Here is a 19,396-nt window from a genome sequence, read left to right on the forward strand (position 1 = left end):
GCCAGACAATGAGAATGGCCACTGTAAGCTGGTAGTGGGATGTTAGGGAAAATTGGAGGATGTCAGGAGCAACTCTGACATTTGTAGATGTATTGTGCTCTTAAAGCAGCTGAAGAAATTTCTCTGCTGGCAGCTGATACATTGAAACTGTCCAAAACAGTCCATCCAGCTCTTGTCTCTGCCAGGACCCCATGAAAATACTACTGGGACACATTGTTACATCGTTTTGGATTTAAAGGAAGAAGGAAAAGCTGTATACTATATCTATACGGAATCTAGTTCGCAGTCACATATGAAGAAGACTAACACATAGATGTGGAGATAGTGGTTTTCTTTGAAAGATATACATGTAAATAATTTCTGATACTGGTTCTACTTTTACTACTTCCTCTATTTCAATAAAAAAAATGTGTCAGGAAATAATGTACATTCTGTGATTGGTGATATAGCTAAGGAATCAGAGAAGCAAGCTGTTATCACATCCACAAAATCAGTGTCATCTGGGTAATGTGGATTCTTGAGTACCTAGATAGCAGAAGCATGCCCTCCCCATGTACTAACTGAACAGCTGCCAGCTTCTGGAGGACATGACTTGTCCTGATAGAACCATATTCTGCATTTCTCACTTCACTGCCCTATATACCATTCTGCTTTACCTAAAGACAGCTCTTTTCCTTCTTCTTGATTTAGCTAATATTCTCAATGCTTTGCTTTCTATAAAACTCATGCAAATAAATGGAAAAATTCTATGTCTCCATGTCCTTTTAAGCAATAACACAGTGCTGCATTCTCAGTGAAGTTCTTTGGGCTCCAGGTGTATCTCAGCCACCCTATCAAAAAAGGAGAGTTAGACCCAGATATAGATGTTTTTAAGTATCATTTAAAAATACTAAAATATTCTTGAAAACCTTAAGAAGTGTGGAGAACATGCAACAAACGATTTCCTGTTATTAAGCTGCATATTATTTTCAATGGCATCATCCCCTTAGGTGGTGTATTATACTTTCAGGGATTATAAAGATGTTTACTTGTTAAAAGATATACAGAAAGGGCTCCAGAAAGGGCTTCCGCTCACTGATCCGTTTTAGTGACCTGTCAGAGATATGAGTGTGGAAAGATTTACCTCTACTAGAATTCTGCTTCCCTTAGAATGCATTCCTGAGCATTTTAAGATGTCGCTCTTCTCAAGAAGTATTTGAATTATAGGCAAGATATAAACTAGTCTTTGGTGGGTCAGATCAGGTGTTTTGGGAATGTTCTTAGGAATTCCCAAACTTTGTTTGTGCAGTTATTTAACAATTACAATTAAAAGTGGGATGGAAGTGCAGGATAAGCTTAGCAAAATCCAGGTCTTTTTAATGTAATGCCTTTACATATAAAATTTCAGAAATAGAGGCTTTGTAATGTCAGTTGAACAGTCTATCTCCTCTCCATATATACAAGAACTCAACGCGCTCAATCATGGGAAGATGAGACAGAAGAACTTGCCCTGGAACATATGACCCAGAGCCCTGGAAATGTTGGAACAGTGTTAAGAAGGTCACTGCCCTTCTCCACGTCCTTAGAAGCGTTGTCTACAAGCTTGCTTTTCCTCTACAGATGAGAGGACATTTTTGTTTCAAGAGGGCTATGAAAGGTACAGGAAAGTTAAAAGGTTTCCAGATTAGGAATTTACTGTGAAATATGAGATCTAAACATTTGAATACTTCAAAGAAAAGCAGAGTGAAGTAGCCATGTTATCTCTGGTGTGTGTCTGTGTGTGCGTGCATGCATGCATGCTCAGTCGTCACTTCAGTCATGTCCGGCTCTTTTGCAGCCCCCAGTGGACTGTAGCCCATCAGGCTGCTCTGTCCATGAGATTATCCCGGCAAGGATACTGGAGTGGATTGCTTTTTCCTTTCCAGTGGCTCTTCCTGACCCAGGAATCGAACTGAACCTGTATCTCCTGTGGCTACTGCATTGGCAGGCAGATTCTTTACCACTTGAGCCAGCTGGGAAGCCCCTCTTTTGTGTCCATGATTCTACAAATGTAATGTGGATTAAAAATTATGAGGAGTGGAAGAAGTAGTTGTAAGAATGCCTCCTCCTAGGTTAAGCCCCAATCTCAAAGTTCCTGAAGCCAAAGAACCTACCATTTTAATCAGCATCCCAGGTGATTCTAGAGTAAGTCCAGAGAAAACACCTTGAAAACATTAAGGTAACAAGAACATAATTAAGATTTCATGTGAATTGAATTTATTCAGAACTTAAAAACTCCAAGGAAAAATTGAAGTAACTTGGTCAAAATTCATGTTTATTATGACTATTATCTTTTCTGTAAACAAGCTCCTTCAGGTATTTATTCAAATATCATCTTATTGGTTCAGTTCAGTTCAGTTCAGTTGCTCAGTCATGTCTGACTCTTTGGAACCCCATGGACTGCAGCACGCCAGGCCTCCCTGTCCATCACCAACTCCCGGAGCTTACTCAAAACTCGTCCATTGAGTCAGTGATGCCATCCAACCATCTCATCCTCTGTTGTCCCCTTCTCCTCCTCTCCTCAATCTTCCCCAGCATCAGGGTCTTTTCAAATGAGTCAACTCTTCGCATCAGGTGGCCAAAGTATTGGAGTTTCAGCTTCAACATTAGTCCTTCCAATGAATATTCAGGACTGATTTCCTTTAGGATGGACTGGTTGGGTCTCCTTGCAGTTCAAGGGACTCCCAAGAGTCTTCTCCAACACCACAGTTCAAAAGCATCAATTCTTTGGCTCTCAGCTTTCTTTATAGTCCAATTCTCACATCCATACATGACTACTGGAAAAACCATAGCCTTGACTAGATGGACCTTTGTTGGCAAGCCTTATTGGTTAAGCCTTCTCAATGTACAAAATTGCAATCCATTCACTTCCCAGTCTTTCCTACTCAGTGTAATCTACTTTTCAACACAGCACATATTGCCCCCTAGCATATTGTGTATTTCCTTGGGTTTTTCTTTGTCTCTCTCCCTGCCCCCTTCATTATAGCTAAGTCTGTGAGGCAAAGGCTTTGTTTTGTTCAATGCTGTGTCCCCAGTGCCTCCAAGTTATCTGGAATGTAACAGATATTTGCTAAGCGATTTTTGCATGAGTCGATGAACTTGTTCATCATCTTAGCTCTCTCCTGACTTATTTTTGTGAGAGTGATTTACCATTGTGAGATGTACTGAAAATATTACATAGGTGAAAAAAAAAAGACTTGGATGAGAGTTTTCAAAAAGAAAAGGAAGTCATTAATAAATGTCATTCTAGGGTAATTCTACGGGGTAGTGCTAGAAAAGATGTCTAAATTCCCCTTTTTACAAACAAGAAACTAGGGAAGTTACGTAAGACCAAAGGAAAAGAGGACCATGTATGGAAACACATAGACAAAGCCAGTGATGTATTATACTGTTAAATAGATATACAGATAGCCCCTCATTCATGATTTTTCACCTTTTGATGGTGGGATGTGATACGCATTCAGTAGGAACCACACTTAGGATTTTGAATTTCAGTCTTTTTCTGGGCTAGAGAAATGCAGTTACTCCCTTGTGATGCTGGGCAGTGGTCCACAGCTCCCAACCAGCCACACAATCGTGAGGGTGGGCAATTGTGATACAGCCATTCTGTACCCATAAAACCATCTTGATTTTACTTTCAGTACAGCAGGCTTTGCATGAGATGATTTTGCCCAAATTTTGGCTAATGTGTTGTGAGCACATTTAAGGTAGACTAGGTTAAGCAATGATGTTCGACAGGTTAGGTGTATGAAATACATTGTCAATTTACAGTATTTTCAACTTGCAATGGGTTTATCAGAATGTAACCTGCTCATCATCAGTCAAGGATGCTCTGTATTGATTTGCTTGATGTTGAGACAGAGGAAAGAAGTAAAATAAAATATCAAAGACTATTAAAGATAGTACAAATGATATGTTTAGAACATCTATGGTAACTAGAAAATGTGACCCTTGGTACACTTTTCAAATGCTTGAAACTGGGTGAGTGGTAATGTTTAACTCAACTGTACTGTTCAACTTTACAGTTTTGAATGGAGTCAGGAGACACTTTTTTGGCCAAAAACTTATTTTTAAAGAACAGCATATTCTTTCTAAAAAGTTTTCAAACACATTCAGTCTTAATATTTTAAGTATCAATTATATTGACTGCTCTATAGATTAATTTCTAGTCCATTTAGCTCATTTACCAGACAATCTTTGTTTTTTTAGTTTCATGAATTTCTTAAATCCCCTTCTGTGAGTTAGTTCACAGCCTGTTTTCCCCTTGCTTCTGCCATTATATTATGTTCCTCCGTTCTGTCAAGCTCACCATTTCCTATTATTGATTTTCCATAAATTCCTCATAACAGATCTTACAGCAGAGTGCCTTTGAGAAAAGTATCTTAAAATTATAACAAATATTTTACAAGTGGTTTCTTGTAGCCAGTTTTTTTTTCCATGTATAGAATTCATTCATCATTGATTTTGCTTTGTTTACCATCTCACATTTTTTTTTTTTTTTTTGGTCTTCATGTTCATAACTTTAATAACCAAATATGCATTCCAATATTTATTCTCTTTTTCTTCCATAGTAATAGCCTCCAATTAAAATAAATAAATTTAAATTTAAAAAAATTGGGGTGCTATAACCATCTCACATTCTTATTCCTTAAGTTACTGGTCTGTCGAGGTACTAAGATCCTCTAATCTGCTTGTTCTGCATATTTCTGTAAACTTCAGATGTTTATGTAATTGACCTCAGCCCACGGCCCCACAGGGTGACTGTTCTGGAATGAACATTCACAGAGGTGTATCTGTCTTTTGTGTAGGTCCCAGAATGTACAGTAAAAAGCAAGACGGAGTGGTGCATATCAGAACCTATAATATTTCTCATGTGGATTGTTTCTAAATTTTCGAAAGGACAGAGAGAGAGAAAAGCATGAGCTCTAAGCAGTTAGAGTGAGGAAGGTAGGGATGAAACTAAGATTTGACAGAGGTATGGGTAAGAGTAGAAAAGGCATTTCTCACCTTCATACTTTCATCCTAAGTGAAAATTAGTTTTCTTAGAGGGGTAAAACAGAAAGAAATATCTAAACAATTAAGCTTATATTCTATTTCTTTTCTAACTTTCTTGTAACCTGTTATGAATTATAATTATGAAGTATTAATCCTATCATCAGTATCCTGTGCTGTTTTATATAGAGATTGACCTTAATCTCACTTGTCCATTCCTAAAGAAACAAGCTCAATATAGAGGACCTGTAATTTCAAGGTTTTATGCTTATTGCCTATATCCAGTGTACACACGGCCATGCCCTTCATTGTCATATTCCAAGGATAATTTTTCTATAAATTGCCTTGAGTTCTTTTCAATAGAACTCTAGATATATATAAAATAACTTTATGATACAATATTGTATTTCTGCTGAGGACTTGTTAGGAAGTCAGAAGCTGTGTCAGAATTTCAGGTAAAACTAGAAAGGGTCTCATAGGACAGAGAAAGAAACAAATTTGAGATGCCATCACCTCTTCATCTCATGAACATCCACATATCTCTGCCTCACGTAATGACTAGATAAGAACCCACTTCTTCCATGGAACTTGCTGTAACACAGGCCATGATGCTCTGTCCATCATTTGTCCCCTAAAAAATAAATTATGACTAGCTATATTTATTTTGAGCATGTCTCTATTGTTACATGAACATTCCACATGTTCCTCATCAATCTCTATAAGACTATACCCCATTTCAAGGAAGGGAATGTTTTTATGCTCTGAGAGCATGGTTTATAGGTATGAGTGTCTTATTAGAAGAAAGATATCTTAGAGATCTGGTCTATGAGGGATTCTGAAGAATGGTAACAGTGCTAACATATGGGAGTTAGTCAAATCCCAAATAAAATGCTAATAAAATTGGGATCAGTTCAGTTTGGTCGCTTAGTCATGTCCGACTCTTTGCGACCCCATGGACTGCAGCACGCCAGGCTTCCCTGTCCATCACCAACTCCTGGAGGTTACTCAAACTCATGTCCATTGAGTTGGTGATGCCATCCAGCCATCTCATCCTCTGTCATCCCCTTCTCCTCCCACCTTCAGTCTTTCACAGCATCAGGGTCTTTTCCATTGAGTCAGTTCTTCACATCAGGTGGCCAAAGTATTGGAGTTTCAGCTTCAGCATCAGTCCTCTCAAGGAATATTCAGGACTGATTTCCTTTAGGATGGACTGGTTGGATTCCTTGCAGTCCAAGGGATAGATTTCACCAACTTTAGAATAATGAGCCAAAGTTGTGTTTTTTTTTTTTCTTTTTCTAATATAATTCTAGAATGAACATAGTGAATAGTACTTAGAGAGGCAATGTTTCCCAAAGAACTTGCCTAGATTTTTGAAGATATTGCTTTGCCAGATCTACCCCAGTAATTATCTATTTGGAAACAAGACTGAGGGCAAGTTCATAGCTGGCAATCACTGAAGGAGCTTGTCCACCTGTGGGAAGGTGCCTGTAGTCTGTTTCAGGACTGGAACTTTCACCTGTCTTGGCTTATTCATCATTTTGATATCAGTGACTTGTTGGATGAGCCCATAGACGTGATGCGTCTTCATCCTGCAGTGACCCAAAGTTTAGAAGAAGTAGTGAGTGTGTGGGATGTCAATATCAGGATTTAGAAATCTTTCCTGAGAGAATACAATGTGTCAAGCTCAGGAGAAAACTACCAAAATATCCCATACACTGTTGGTGTGGGTTATTAGGATTAGGCCACCTATACTGGAGAGGCAAATTTCCGCTTTGTTCTGTGCATGCAGCTCAGGTGGATGTTTTCCTAGGCACACTGTAAAGTAAGCACTCCAGAAGATGAGTGTCATGGAGAATGAGAGAACTTGAAAGCAGCAGAGTATGTTTAATAGAAAAGACAAGAGGATCTGTGGATAGCTAAAGATATCACAGAGAAGAACTACTAGGCTAGTTTCAAAGGGAACGATAAGGCCCCGTGAATGTGACAGAAAAACCAAAAGTAAAACATTCCATCAATCAGAGCTCTTCAAAACTGTGTGCCCGGTGGATTATCCAATGTGGAAAACTCATTGTGTCATCCTGAAGGTCATCGTGGCTACTCAGTACATAATCATTAAACTAAATAAAAATTTAGCATGTTTCCCCCATAGCTTTATTAGATGTGGTTCTATAGAACTATGCTCTGTTGGTTAAGAAAATATTGCAAGTCCACAGACTCTCTGGAAATGCTCTTGTCTTTTAGAAGCTACACCCCTGGAAACAGAATAGGACATGGCAAGGAGGGTACCTAATACAGAATGTTTTACTGTGATTTAACTACTACAAGTATTTCTTAAAGGAAATAATCCAGCAGTTAGTATTTTAGAGAAAAAAATCAAATAGAAATCATAAAAGTATAAACCATGTTGTATATGAAAATAAAGTATAAATATAAAAGTATAGACTGTGTGGTAAATTAAACTTTCATTTATAATTTTAAAAAATGAAATATGGGTTATGATATTTGGAATAGATGTAAGTTTTCTTGAGTAGAATTTCATTAAATGAGCCATTAAAACTATGAGGAAGGACATGCAAATTTTTATGCAAAACAGAGGTGGAATCTTTAAAGTATCTTACTGCGAGATAAGAAATGTGCCATTCCGTTTGCATTTCACGGAATACTTCAGTTTTTTAATACACCTACTCAAGATAATTTATTCTTTTTCTTCTTACTTTTAGGGTACTTTGAATCCCTATTGTGTGTTATGGGATGACTCAAAAACGTAAGTGACAGATGTTTCCTTACATTACTTTGGACTAAATATTCAAAGCACGTTAAGTTATTTCAGCTGCCTTCTAGTCCACAGGAATATGATAAGTTAGTGGGATAGAGTTACACTCATTGAGAAGAGTCTCCTTTTTGAAGGTGCAAGACAGCATGATGAATGTGTTTGTGTGTGTGATGATGCCATCAGGTTATATCCCAAGATAGGACTGCATTACCTCATGTGTAAGGCACATTGCAATGTGAATTCCATGAGGTTTTGAAAAAAGCTCTACTGTTTTAAAATTATAGTAGCTCAAATGCTATTTCAACATTTTGCCCTAGTGATTCTGCTTAGCATTGCAGAATAAAATAGCAATCTCTATGGTCATTTAGCCAATACATTACTTGCATAACCTTGAATCTATTATCAGAGTAATGCAATATTTATATGGCCCTTCAAAGTGTTTTCTTATGAAAATGTTGAGTGACATTTAATTTTCTTTTTCTATATTTTATGAATTCAGGAAGACAAAAGAAAATAATTTCAATAAATAAGGATGAATCATTCTTCCATGTATTGCTTTGTTTGTACAAGTACTTGCAATATATCTGGTCAAAATCATCTTAATCTCATTGGTAATGCTATGAGATTTTAAGGTCTCAAAGAGCAGAAAAATCCATGATTAAGGCTTAATTAGACTCCCATACTTTAAGTACTTGTGTGCATTTTTTTCAGTGTAGTAGCCAGATTATACAATCTTCTTTTTCTTTGTTTTGCATGGAGGAGAAATTAATGTCAATCAATCTCAAAAAGTAGTACCACGTGTATGCTGTCAGTTAACACACCACATTCTATGTATTCTAAGAATTTTCCCAGTGTTCTCCCCGCTTAATTGGATGTGTATTCAGGGTTTTATGATGTTGCTTGTCTCCTATTTGTAGTTATTGGAGAGTTTAGAAGAGGGATGTTCTTAGATTTCTAGGTAAAAAACAAACCTATTGGAAATGTGCTAATTCTTAGGAGAGTGATGCAGGTTAAAATAGTGGGTGAAAAATCAATGATATGAATCATGTTTTTTCTTTCCTTTTTTCTTTTCAGTGGTATGAATCATGTTTGTTTGTTTTTTTTCTTTAGAGTCAGATATTCTAGGATCCTCTTTTCCTAGGAACCTTAGTACATAAAGAGAGTCTCAACTTGCCCTGGTAATAACATGAGTTGGATGCTCTCATTGATGTGATTTTTTTTTTTTTTCTTTTTAAAACCACATGAAGAAATCCACTGTAGTAAAATTTCTGCAAGATTTCTTCTTTACCAGTAGCCAGAGAAGATGTTCATAGTATATTCTAAGTCACTGTTTAGTATGTTGTATAGCCAAGGGGAATATAAAAGTCTACCAAAAAAAAACTAATTGTTTTCTACTCAAGAAAAGCATGCCATCTTACACACATGATTATAGGCATTTGCATATCTCCATGAATAATAACCAACTTTTGTTTAGTTTCATTATCTTTTTAGTGGATAGAATATGTTTCTATATTGATCCAAGTAGGAGAATGCACTGGTTATTCCAAAAGATCTTTGGGACTTACAGGAATATTATAGAAAACGTGGCATTCCCTTATTTTTTGTTTCTCTTGGTTTGTTTTCTCAGTTTTTCTAAGGTGTTAAGTTTAATTTATGGAACTATTGGTGCTTGAGGTCAGCACTGAGTTTACAAATCAATCACATTTTACTTTCTCTAACATCTGCTGACTCTTATCCATCACAAAGAACATGTCTTGGTTTTACAAACCTCAACTTTGTAGTTGTCCTTGAAGAAAACTATTCAGTGAGAGGTGTGTTTAGCTGCCTTTCAAATCATCTTATCTCCAGAGATCAGTGCAGTTCATATTTCCTTGATGTATCTGAAGAATGATCAAAAATCTTTCCTCTGTGACAGAAATTCCATCCTGTCATACTTTTTAACAGACTGCTTCATCATTAAATTGTTTTTCTGGGTGAATTTGAAACAATGAAGGTTAAGACAAATTTTTGTTTGTTTTTTCACATCTGTTCTTCTATTTTGATAATGTTCACATACACAATAGTTTTATCGATGCAGTTATGTTAATTTTGAGTATAAGACACCAAGCATAGTTAATAATGAAGAGATATGGCTCATTTTTTTAATCAGAAAAGCATTGATCTAAATGATGCTTTCAAGACTGCAGTAGCACAGTTGAAATTAGAATTCATTTTTTAAATTTTGGTGTAGTAATCAGATTACCTTAAATTTTTATTAAGAAGTATTTGACATGTAACGTTATGGTAGTATCAGGTATGAAACGTAATGATGCCATATTTGTTTACACTGCTAAGTGACCACCATCAAAAGTCTAGTTACTATCTGTCACCAATGTTGTTTTGTTTTTTAGTCACTAAGTAATGTGTGACTCTTTTGTGACCCCATAGAAGGTAGCCCACCAGGCTCTTCTGTCCATGGAATTTCCCAAGCAAGAATACTGGAGTGGGTTGCAATTTCTTTCTCCAGGGGATCTTCCATGCCCAGGAATCGAACCCATGTCTCCTGCTTAGAAATATATTCTTTATCTCCAAGCCATCTGGGAAGCTATCTGTCACCATTATATAGTTGCAAACTTTTTTTTCTTATGATGAGAAAGTGGGATGAAGAAAGTAGGGAAAACCACTAGACCACTCAGGTATGACCTAAATCAAAATCCTTATGATTATACAATGGAAGTGAGAAATAGATTCAAGGGATTAGATCTGATAGACAGAGTGCCTGAAGAACTATGGATGGAGGTTTGTGACATTGTATAGGAGGCAGTTATCAACAACATCCCTAAGAAAAAGATATGCAAAAAGGCAAAATGGTTGTCTGAGGAGGCCTTACAAATAGCTGAGAAAAGGAGAAGCTAAAGGCAAAGGAGAAAAGGAAAGATATACCCATTTGAATGCAGAGTTCCAAGGAATAGCAAGGAGAGATAAGAAAGCCTTCCTCAGAGATCAATGCAAAGAAAAAAAGGAAAACAACAGAATGGGAAAGACCAGAGATCTCTTCAAGAAAATTAGAGACACCAAGGGAACATTTTATGCAAAGATGAGCACAATAAAGGATAGAAATGGTATGGACCTAACAGAAGCAGAAGATATTAAGAAGAGATGGCAAGACTACACAGAAGAACTATACAAAAAATATCTTTATGACCCAGATAACCATGATGCTGTGATCATTCACCTAGATAGAGGCAGACATCCTGGAATGGAAGTCAAGTGGGCCTTAGGAAGCATCACTATGAACAAAGCTAGTGGAGGTGATGGAATTCCATTGAGCTCTTTCAAATTCTAAAAGATGATGCTGTGAAAGTGCTGCACTCAATATGCCAGCAAATTTGGAAAACTCAGCAGTGGCCACAGGACTGGAAAAGGTCAGTTTTCATTCAAATCCCTAAGAAAGGCAATGCCAAAGAATGTTGAAACTACCACTCAATTGCACTCATCCCACACACTAGCAAAGTAATTCTCAAAATCCTCCAAGCCAGGCTTCAACAGTACATGAACCATGAACTTCCAGATGTTCGAGCTGGATTTAGAAAAGGCAGAGGAACCAGAGATCAAATTGCCAACATATGCTGATTCATCAAAAAAGCAAAAGAGTTCCAAAAAGCATTTACTTTTGCCTTATTGGCTATGCTAAAGCCTTTGACTGTGTGGATCACAACAGACTGGAAAATTCTTAAAGAGATTGGAATACCAGTCCACCTTACCTGCCTCCTGAGAAATCTGTTTTCAGGTCAAGATGCCACAGTTAGAACAGGACGTGAAAAAACAGACTGGTTCCAAATAGGAAAATGAATATGTCAGTGCTGTATAACTCTGCTTATCTAACTTATATGCAGAGTACATCATGCAAAATGCCAGGCTGGATGAAGCACAAGCTGGAATCAAGACTGCTTGGAGAAATATCAATAACCTCAGTTACGCAGATGACAACCCCCTTATGGCAGAAAGTAAAGAAGAACTAAAGAGCCTCTTGAAGAAAGTGAAAGAGGAGAGTGAAAAAGTTGGCTTAAAACTCATCATTCAGAAAACTAAGATCACAGCATCCGGTCGCATCACTTCATGGCAAATAGATGGGGAAACAATGTAAACAGTGACAGACTGTTTTCTGGGGCTCCAAAATCACTGAAGATGGTGACTACAGCCATGAAATTAAAAGGCACTTGCTTCTTTGTGGCTGACCCAAGGAATAACTTGAAAATACTTTGCTCACATCACAAAAAGGCTTATTTTAGTTACAAAAACGTTTGTTTTTACACTTGTGTGATTAATAATTTGCACATTTTTGGTACTACTCCAAATTTGGATTTTTGGGTATTGAATCTTGTGTTGATGACATTCCCTAGAAAATCCATAAGTCTTCCTTTCATCTGAAGCTATAATATTTATCCTGTTCTCAGCAACACCATTTGTTGCTAACAGGTCTGTGAAATATTGTGTTTGTTCTCAGAAAATGTTTTAGAGATTCGTTTTTTTCTTTATTTTATTTCAGTTGATTTATAGTATATTAGTTTCAGTAGTACAGCATAGTGATACAACATTTTGTGACTGTACTCAATTAAAATTGATTCCCTGGTGGCTCAGAGGTTAAAGTGTCTGCCTGGAATGTAGGAGACCCGGGTTCAATCCCTGGGTTGGGAAGATCCCCTAGAGAAGGAAATGGCAACCCACTCCAGTACTATTGCTTGGAGAATCCCATGGAGGGAGGAGCCTGGTCAGCTACAGTCCATGGGGTCAGGAACAGTCGGACACAACTGAGCGACTTCACTTTCACTTTCAATTAAAATTTATTATAAAATAATGGCAGTATTTCCCTGTACTGTACAAAATGTTCTTGTTACTTATTATTTTGTACACAATAGTTTGTATCTCTTAATCTTGTACCCCAATTTTGTAGTCCTCTCATCCCTCTTCTCACTGGTAACTACTAGTTCTCTGTATCTGTGAGTCTCAGTTATATGCATATAATTGGATTTATTTTTTATATTTCATATATAAATGAAAACAGAGTTGTTTGACTAATTTCACTAAGCATAATGCCTTCTAAGTTCCACTCACATTGTTGCAAATGGCAAATGTCCTTTTTCATGGCTGAGTAATATTTCAGTATTTCATTGTTCACATCTTTATCCGTTCATCTGTCAATGAACTTGTTGCAGTTGTTTAGTTGCTAAGTCATGTCCAATTCTTTGCAACCCAATGGGCTGTATCCCACCAGGATCCTCTGTCCATGCAATTTCCCAGGCAAGAATACTGGGGTGGGTTTCCATTTTCTTCTCCAGGGGATCTTCCCAACCCAGGAATCAAACCTGTGTCTCCTACACTGGCAGGCAGACTCTTTACCACTGAACCATCAGGGAGGCCCTTGATGTGTATGTAGGTTGCTTCTATGTCTCAGCTATTATTTATATTGTTGCTATGAACATTTGTGGTGCATGTATCTTCAAATTAGTATTTGGGGCTTTTTTTTTTTTTTAATATATATATATACCTAGGAGTGAAATTGTGGGATCATGTGGTAGTCTTATTTTTAGATTTTGGAGGAACTTCCATACTGTTTTCCATAGTTTCTATACCACCTTACATTTCTACAACAGTGTGCTAGGATTCCCTTTTCTTTACATTCTTACCAGTATTTGTTATTTGTAGACTTTTTGATGATAACCATTTTGAGAGGTGTGAGGTGATGATACCATATTTTAGTTTTGATTTTCATTTTTCTAATAAATAGTGATGTTATGTGCCTGTTGGCCATCTATTTTTTTTTTTTTTTTAGAAAAATGTCTATCCAGGTCTTCTACTCATTTTTAAATTGTTAGCTTTTAAAAATAGAATTGTGTGAGTTATTTATATACTTTAGAAATGGACACCTTATCGGTCACATCACTTGCAAATATGTTCTCCCATTCCATAGGTTGTCATTTTGTTTTGTCAGTGGTTTCCTTTCCTGTGCAAACACATTTAAGGTTAATTATTAATAGATTACATTTATTTATTTTCCTTTTTGTTTCTTTTTCCTTAGTAGACAGATCAAAAAAAATATTGCTATAATTTATGTCAGAGTGTTATACCTGTGTTCTTTTCCAGGAGTTCTATGGCTTCAGACCTTATAGTTGGGTCTTAATGCATTGTGAGATTATTTTTGTACATGGTATGATAAAATGTTCTAGTTTCATATTTTTACACTTAGCTGTCAGGCTTTCAAAGGAGCAGTTATTGAAGCAACTGTCTTTCCTCCATTGTATATTTTTCATTCCTTTGTTGTGTATTAATTGACCATAGGTTCCTGAGTTTGTTTCTTCTGTTCCATTAATCTGCGTGTTTATTTTTGTGTCAGTATCAGGCTGTTTTGACTACTGTAGGTTTGTATTATTATCTGAATTCAGGGACCATGATAACTTTAGCTTTGTTGTTTTCTCTCAAGATTCCTTTGGCAATTCAGGATTTTTTTTGTTGTTTAATATGAATTTTAGGATTATTTCTTCTAGTTCTGTGAAAAATTTGATTTTGATAGGTATGACGTTTAATCTGTAGATTTCATTGGATACTGTGGCAATTTTAACAATACTTCCAACCCAAGAACATGAAGTATACTTCCATTTCTTTGTATCATCTTTATTTTCTTTAATCAGTATATTATAGTTTTCAGAGTCTAGGTGCTAAATTTATTTCTTTTTGAGGATAATTTAAATGAAATTATTTTACTGCTTCCTCTTTTAAATAGTTCACTATAGCCTTCTATCCTGCAGCTTTACTGAATTTGTTTATTAATGCTTATAGATTTTTTGGTGTAAACATTAGGGCTTTCTATGTATATCATCATAACATCAGCAAATAGTTGACAGCTTTACCTCTTTTCTTCCAATTTACATGTGTCTTATTTCCTTTTCTTGTCTCATGCAGTAATTAGGATTTCTGGTACTGTGTTAAATAGATATTGTAAGAGTAGGCATCCTTCTCTTATTCTTAATTTTAGGGGAAAGGCTTTTCATCACTGAGTGTTACCTGTGGGTTTACCGTAACTTGCCCTTATTATGTTGAGATATGTTCCCTCTATATCCACTCTGAGTTTTTATCATGAATGGATTCTGAAGTTTGTCAAATGATTTTTCTGTGTCCATTGAAATAATCATGTAATTTTTACCCTTCTTTTTGTTGATGTTGTCTATCACATTGGTTGATTTGTGAATATTGAACTGTCCTATGATCCTTGAATAAATCCAAAATTGATCATGGTGTGCCATACTTTTTATATATTGTTGAATTTGTCTTACTAATATTTTGCTTTTACATCTATATTCATTGCAGGTATTACTCTTTAAGTTTCTGCTTTTGTAGTATCTTTGCCTGGTTTTGATATGAAGTGGACGGAGAAGCCTGGTAGGCTGCAGTCCATGGGGTCGCTAAGAGTTGGGCACGACTGAGTGACTTCACTTTCACTGTTCACTTTCATGCACTGGAGAAGGAAATGGCAACCCACTCCAGTATCCTTGCCTGGAGAATCCCAGGGACAGAGGAGCCTAGTGCGCTGCCGTCTATGGGGTCGCACAGAGTTGGACACGACTGAAGCGACTTACCAGCAGCAGCAGCAGCATAGAATGAATTGGAGAGTGTTCTGTGCTCTTCAGTTTTTCTGGAATACTTTAAGCAGGATAAGTATTAGTTCTTCTTTATATGTGTGGTAGAATTCACCTGTGAAGATGTCCAGATCTAGATTTTTGTTTGCTGGGAATGTTTTTTTAACTGCAAATTTAATTTCATTATTGGTAATTGGTCTGTGCAAATTGTCTGTTTCTTCTTGTTTCATTCTTGGTAAGTGTTTGTCTCTGGAAATTTGTTCATCCCTTCTATGTTGTCCAATTTGTTGGTGTATGTTCTCATAATTTTTGTATTTTTGTAATATTGGTTACTCTTCCTCTTTTATATCTTACTTTGTTTGATTCCTTTCTCATTTCTTCTTGGTGAGATAGCTAAAAATGTCTCATTTTTGTAATCCTTTTAAGAAACCAACTCTTGGATTCGTTTATTTTTATTTCTTCTTTCTTCTTTTTTGTCTCTATTTTTTTTAATTCTTCTCTGATTCTTAAATTTTTCTTCTTTTCTGCTGACTTTGGGCTTTATTTGTTCTTATTTTTCTACTTCTTTTAAGTGGTAGATTAGGTTATTTATTTGAGGGATTTTTGTTTGTTTCTTGAGGTAGGTGTTTTTGTTATTTAGTAGCTAAGACATATCTGACTCTTTTGTGACCCTCTGAACTGAAGCCTGCCAGGCTTCTCTATCCATGGGATTTTCCAGACAAGAATACTAGCGTGGATTACCATTTCCTTCTGCATTGGCAGGCAGATTCTTTAGTGCTGAGCTACCAAATAAGCCCCTGAGGAAGGCCAACTATGAAGTTCCCTCTTAGAATTGCTTTTGGGCATGCCATAGTTTTGGGAAACCATGTTTCCATTTTCATTTGTCTCTGCATGTTTTCTGATTTCACCTTTGATTTCTTCATTGAACCACTGCTTTTTTTAGTAGCATGTTGTTTGATCTCCGTATTTTCATTCTTTCCTACTTTTCTTTCTGTAGTCAAATTCTAGTTTTGTATTATTTTCTTTGGGGAAAAGACACTTAATGTAATTTCTATACACTCCAATTTTTTTGTATAATTATTTTTTATTGAAGGATAATTGCTTTATAGAACTTTGCTGCTTCCTGTCAAACCTCAACATGAATCAGACATAGGTATACCTATATCCCCTCCCTTTTGAACCTCCCCCCATCTCCCTACCCATCCCACCCCTCTAGGTTGATACAGAGCCCCTGTTTGAGTTTCCTGAGCCATACAACAAATTCCCGTTGGCTATCTATTTTACATATGGTAATACGTACTCTTTCCATACATCTCACCCTCCCCTCCCCTCTGCCCATGTCCATAAGTCTATTCTCTGTCTTTTTCTCCACTGTTGCCCTGTAAATAAATTCTTCAGCACCATCTTTCTAGATTCTGTATATATGTGTTAGAATATGGTATTTATCTTTCTCTTTCTGACTCACTTCACTCTGTATAATTTTTTGAGACTTGTTTCGTGGTCTAACATGGTCTGTTTTGGAGAATATTCCATGTACACTTGAGAAGAATGTGTATGCTGCTGGTTCTGGTTGTAAAGTCCTATACATATCTATTAAGTTCAATTGGTCTGTTGTGTCATTTAAGACCGTTGTTACCTTATTGATTTTCTACCTGGATGACCTGTCTGTCCATTGATGGCACTGGGGTGCTAAAGTCCCCTATTTTTATTGTACTATTGTAAATTTCTCTCTTTAAGTCTATTAATATTTGCTTTTTATATTTAGCTGTGCCTGTGTTGTGTGCATATATGCTAATGAATATAACCTTGTCTTTTATTGATCACTTTATTCTTATATAATGCTCTTCTTTGTCTGTTTTGAGTTTCTAAAAGTATTTTATCTTTATAAGATATGAGTACAGCTATTCTTATTTAAATCATTTCCATTTGCATGAAATACATTTTTCCATCTTCTCACTTTCATCCTGTATATTTCTTCAGATTTCAGGTGAGTCTCTTGTAAGCAGCATATAGATGGGTCTTGTCTTTTTAACCCAATCAACCACCTTATGTATTCTGATTAGAGCAATGTCTGTTGAAATTTATGTAATTATTGGTAACTATTTACTTATTGCCATGTATTACGTGTTTCTGACTATTTTTCTTTTTTCACTGCTCTTTTATTCATTTTAATTTCTTCCTTTATGGATTAATGATTTTCTGTTGTGGTATGCTTTTTTTTTTTATTCTCCTATAGTTCCTGTATATCTATTGTACATTTTTTGATTTGTGGTTACCATGAAGTTCATATATGTTGTCTTATAACTGTATCTATTTGTTTTAAACAGGTAGTCCTTACCTGTCCTTCGAGTTCAAACACATTCTAAAAGGTCTACATTTTTAACTCCCTTCCCTCACATTTTGTCTACATGTTTTACTTCTTCATGTTTATCCCTATACTGATTATTATTGTTATAGTTGCTTTTATTCTTTATTTCTATACATCTTTGTACTAGCTTATTTAAGTGGTTGAACCTCAGCCTTTATCATACACTTACTTTTACAGCAGGATTTTTCCTCTCTTATATATATATACATATATATATGTATATATATATTTACTTTGTGCTATAACCTTTTCTTTAGCACTTATAAAAGACCCTTTAACATTTCTTTGAGGTAGGTTTACTATTGATAACAACTTTTAAGTTGTGCTTGAATGAGAGGTATTTTTTTAACACTCCTTCAATTCTAAATGATAATCTTGCTGGGTAAATTATCCTAGGTTACAAGTATTTCCCTTTAAGCAACACTTTTTGGGTTGCAACATTTTTGAAAAATCAGCTTGTGGCCTTATGGGGGTTACCTTCTGTATGGTTCTTTGTTTTACTCTTCCTGCCTCTATAATTCTCTGTAACTTTTGCCATTTTAATTATGATATGTCTTGATCTGGGCCTGTTGCAGTTTATGCTCTTTGAGACTCTCTGTGATTTCTATGCCTGGATATCTGTTTGATTCCTCAGCTCTGGAAAATTTTTACCCATAATTTCATGGAATACATTTTTGGCAGTCACACCCCCACAACCCCCCCCCCGCCCCCCCGCCTGTTGGTGATCCTCTCCTTCTGGGGCTCCTATAATACAAATATTGGTATGCTTAGTGTTGCCCTCGGTTCAGTCCAGTCGCTCAGTCGTGTCCAACTCTTTGTGACCCCATGAATCATAGCATACCAGGCCTCCCTGTCCAACACCAACTCCCAGAGTTCACGCAAACACACGTCCATTGAGTCGGTGATGCCATCCAGCCGTCTCATCCTCTGTTGTCCCCTTTTTCTCCTGCCCCTAATCCCTCCCAGCATCAGAGTCTTTTCCAGTGAGCCAACTCTTCGCATGAAATGGTCAAAGTACTGGAGTTTCAGCTTCAGCATCATTCCTTCCAAACAATGCCCAGGACCGATCTCCTTTAGAATGGACTGGTTGGATCTCCTTGCAGTCCAAGGGACTCTCAACAGTCTTCTCCAACACCACAGTTCAAAAGCATAAATTCTTCAGCACTCAGCTTTCTTCACAGTCCAACTCTCACATCCATACATGACCACTGGAAAAACCATAGCCTTGACTAGATGGACCTTTGTTGGCAAAGTAATATCTCTGCTTTTCAATATGCTATCTAGGTTGGTCATAACTTTTCTTCTAAGGAGTAAGCATCTTTTAATTTCATGGCTGCAGTCACCATCTGCAGTGATTTTGGAGCCCAAAAAAATAAAGTCTGACACTGTTTCCACTGTTTCCCCATCTATTTCCCATGAAGTGATGGGACCAGATGCCATGATCTTCGATTTTCTGAATGTTGAGTTGTAAGCCAACTTTTTCATTCTCCTCTTTCACTTTCATCAAGAGGCTTTTGAGTTCCTCTTCACTTTCTGCCATAAAGGCGGTGTCATCTGCATATCTGAGGTTATTGATATTTCTCCTGGCAAACTTGATTCCAGCTTGTGCTTCTTCCAGCCCAGCGTTTCTCA

At 36.6% G+C, this 19,396-nt stretch overlaps 1 protein-coding gene across 1 annotated transcript in view; it reads left to right on the forward strand.

Moving 5' to 3' along the window:
* Window positions 1–19,396, forward strand: part of ADGRB3 (adhesion G protein-coupled receptor B3) — an 886,560-nt gene that overhangs the window by 517,163 nt on the left and 350,001 nt on the right. The window contains exon 17 of the mRNA XM_005897466.2: window positions 7,731–7,774. Within this exon, the coding sequence (XP_005897528.1) occupies window positions 7,731–7,774 (44 nt within the window). The remainder of the gene's footprint in view (window positions 1–7,730; window positions 7,775–19,396) is intronic.

This window comes from Bos mutus, chromosome 9 (assembly GCF_027580195.1).
Source record: "Bos mutus isolate GX-2022 chromosome 9, NWIPB_WYAK_1.1, whole genome shotgun sequence".
NCBI lineage: Eukaryota > Metazoa > Chordata > Mammalia > Artiodactyla > Bovidae > Bos > Bos mutus.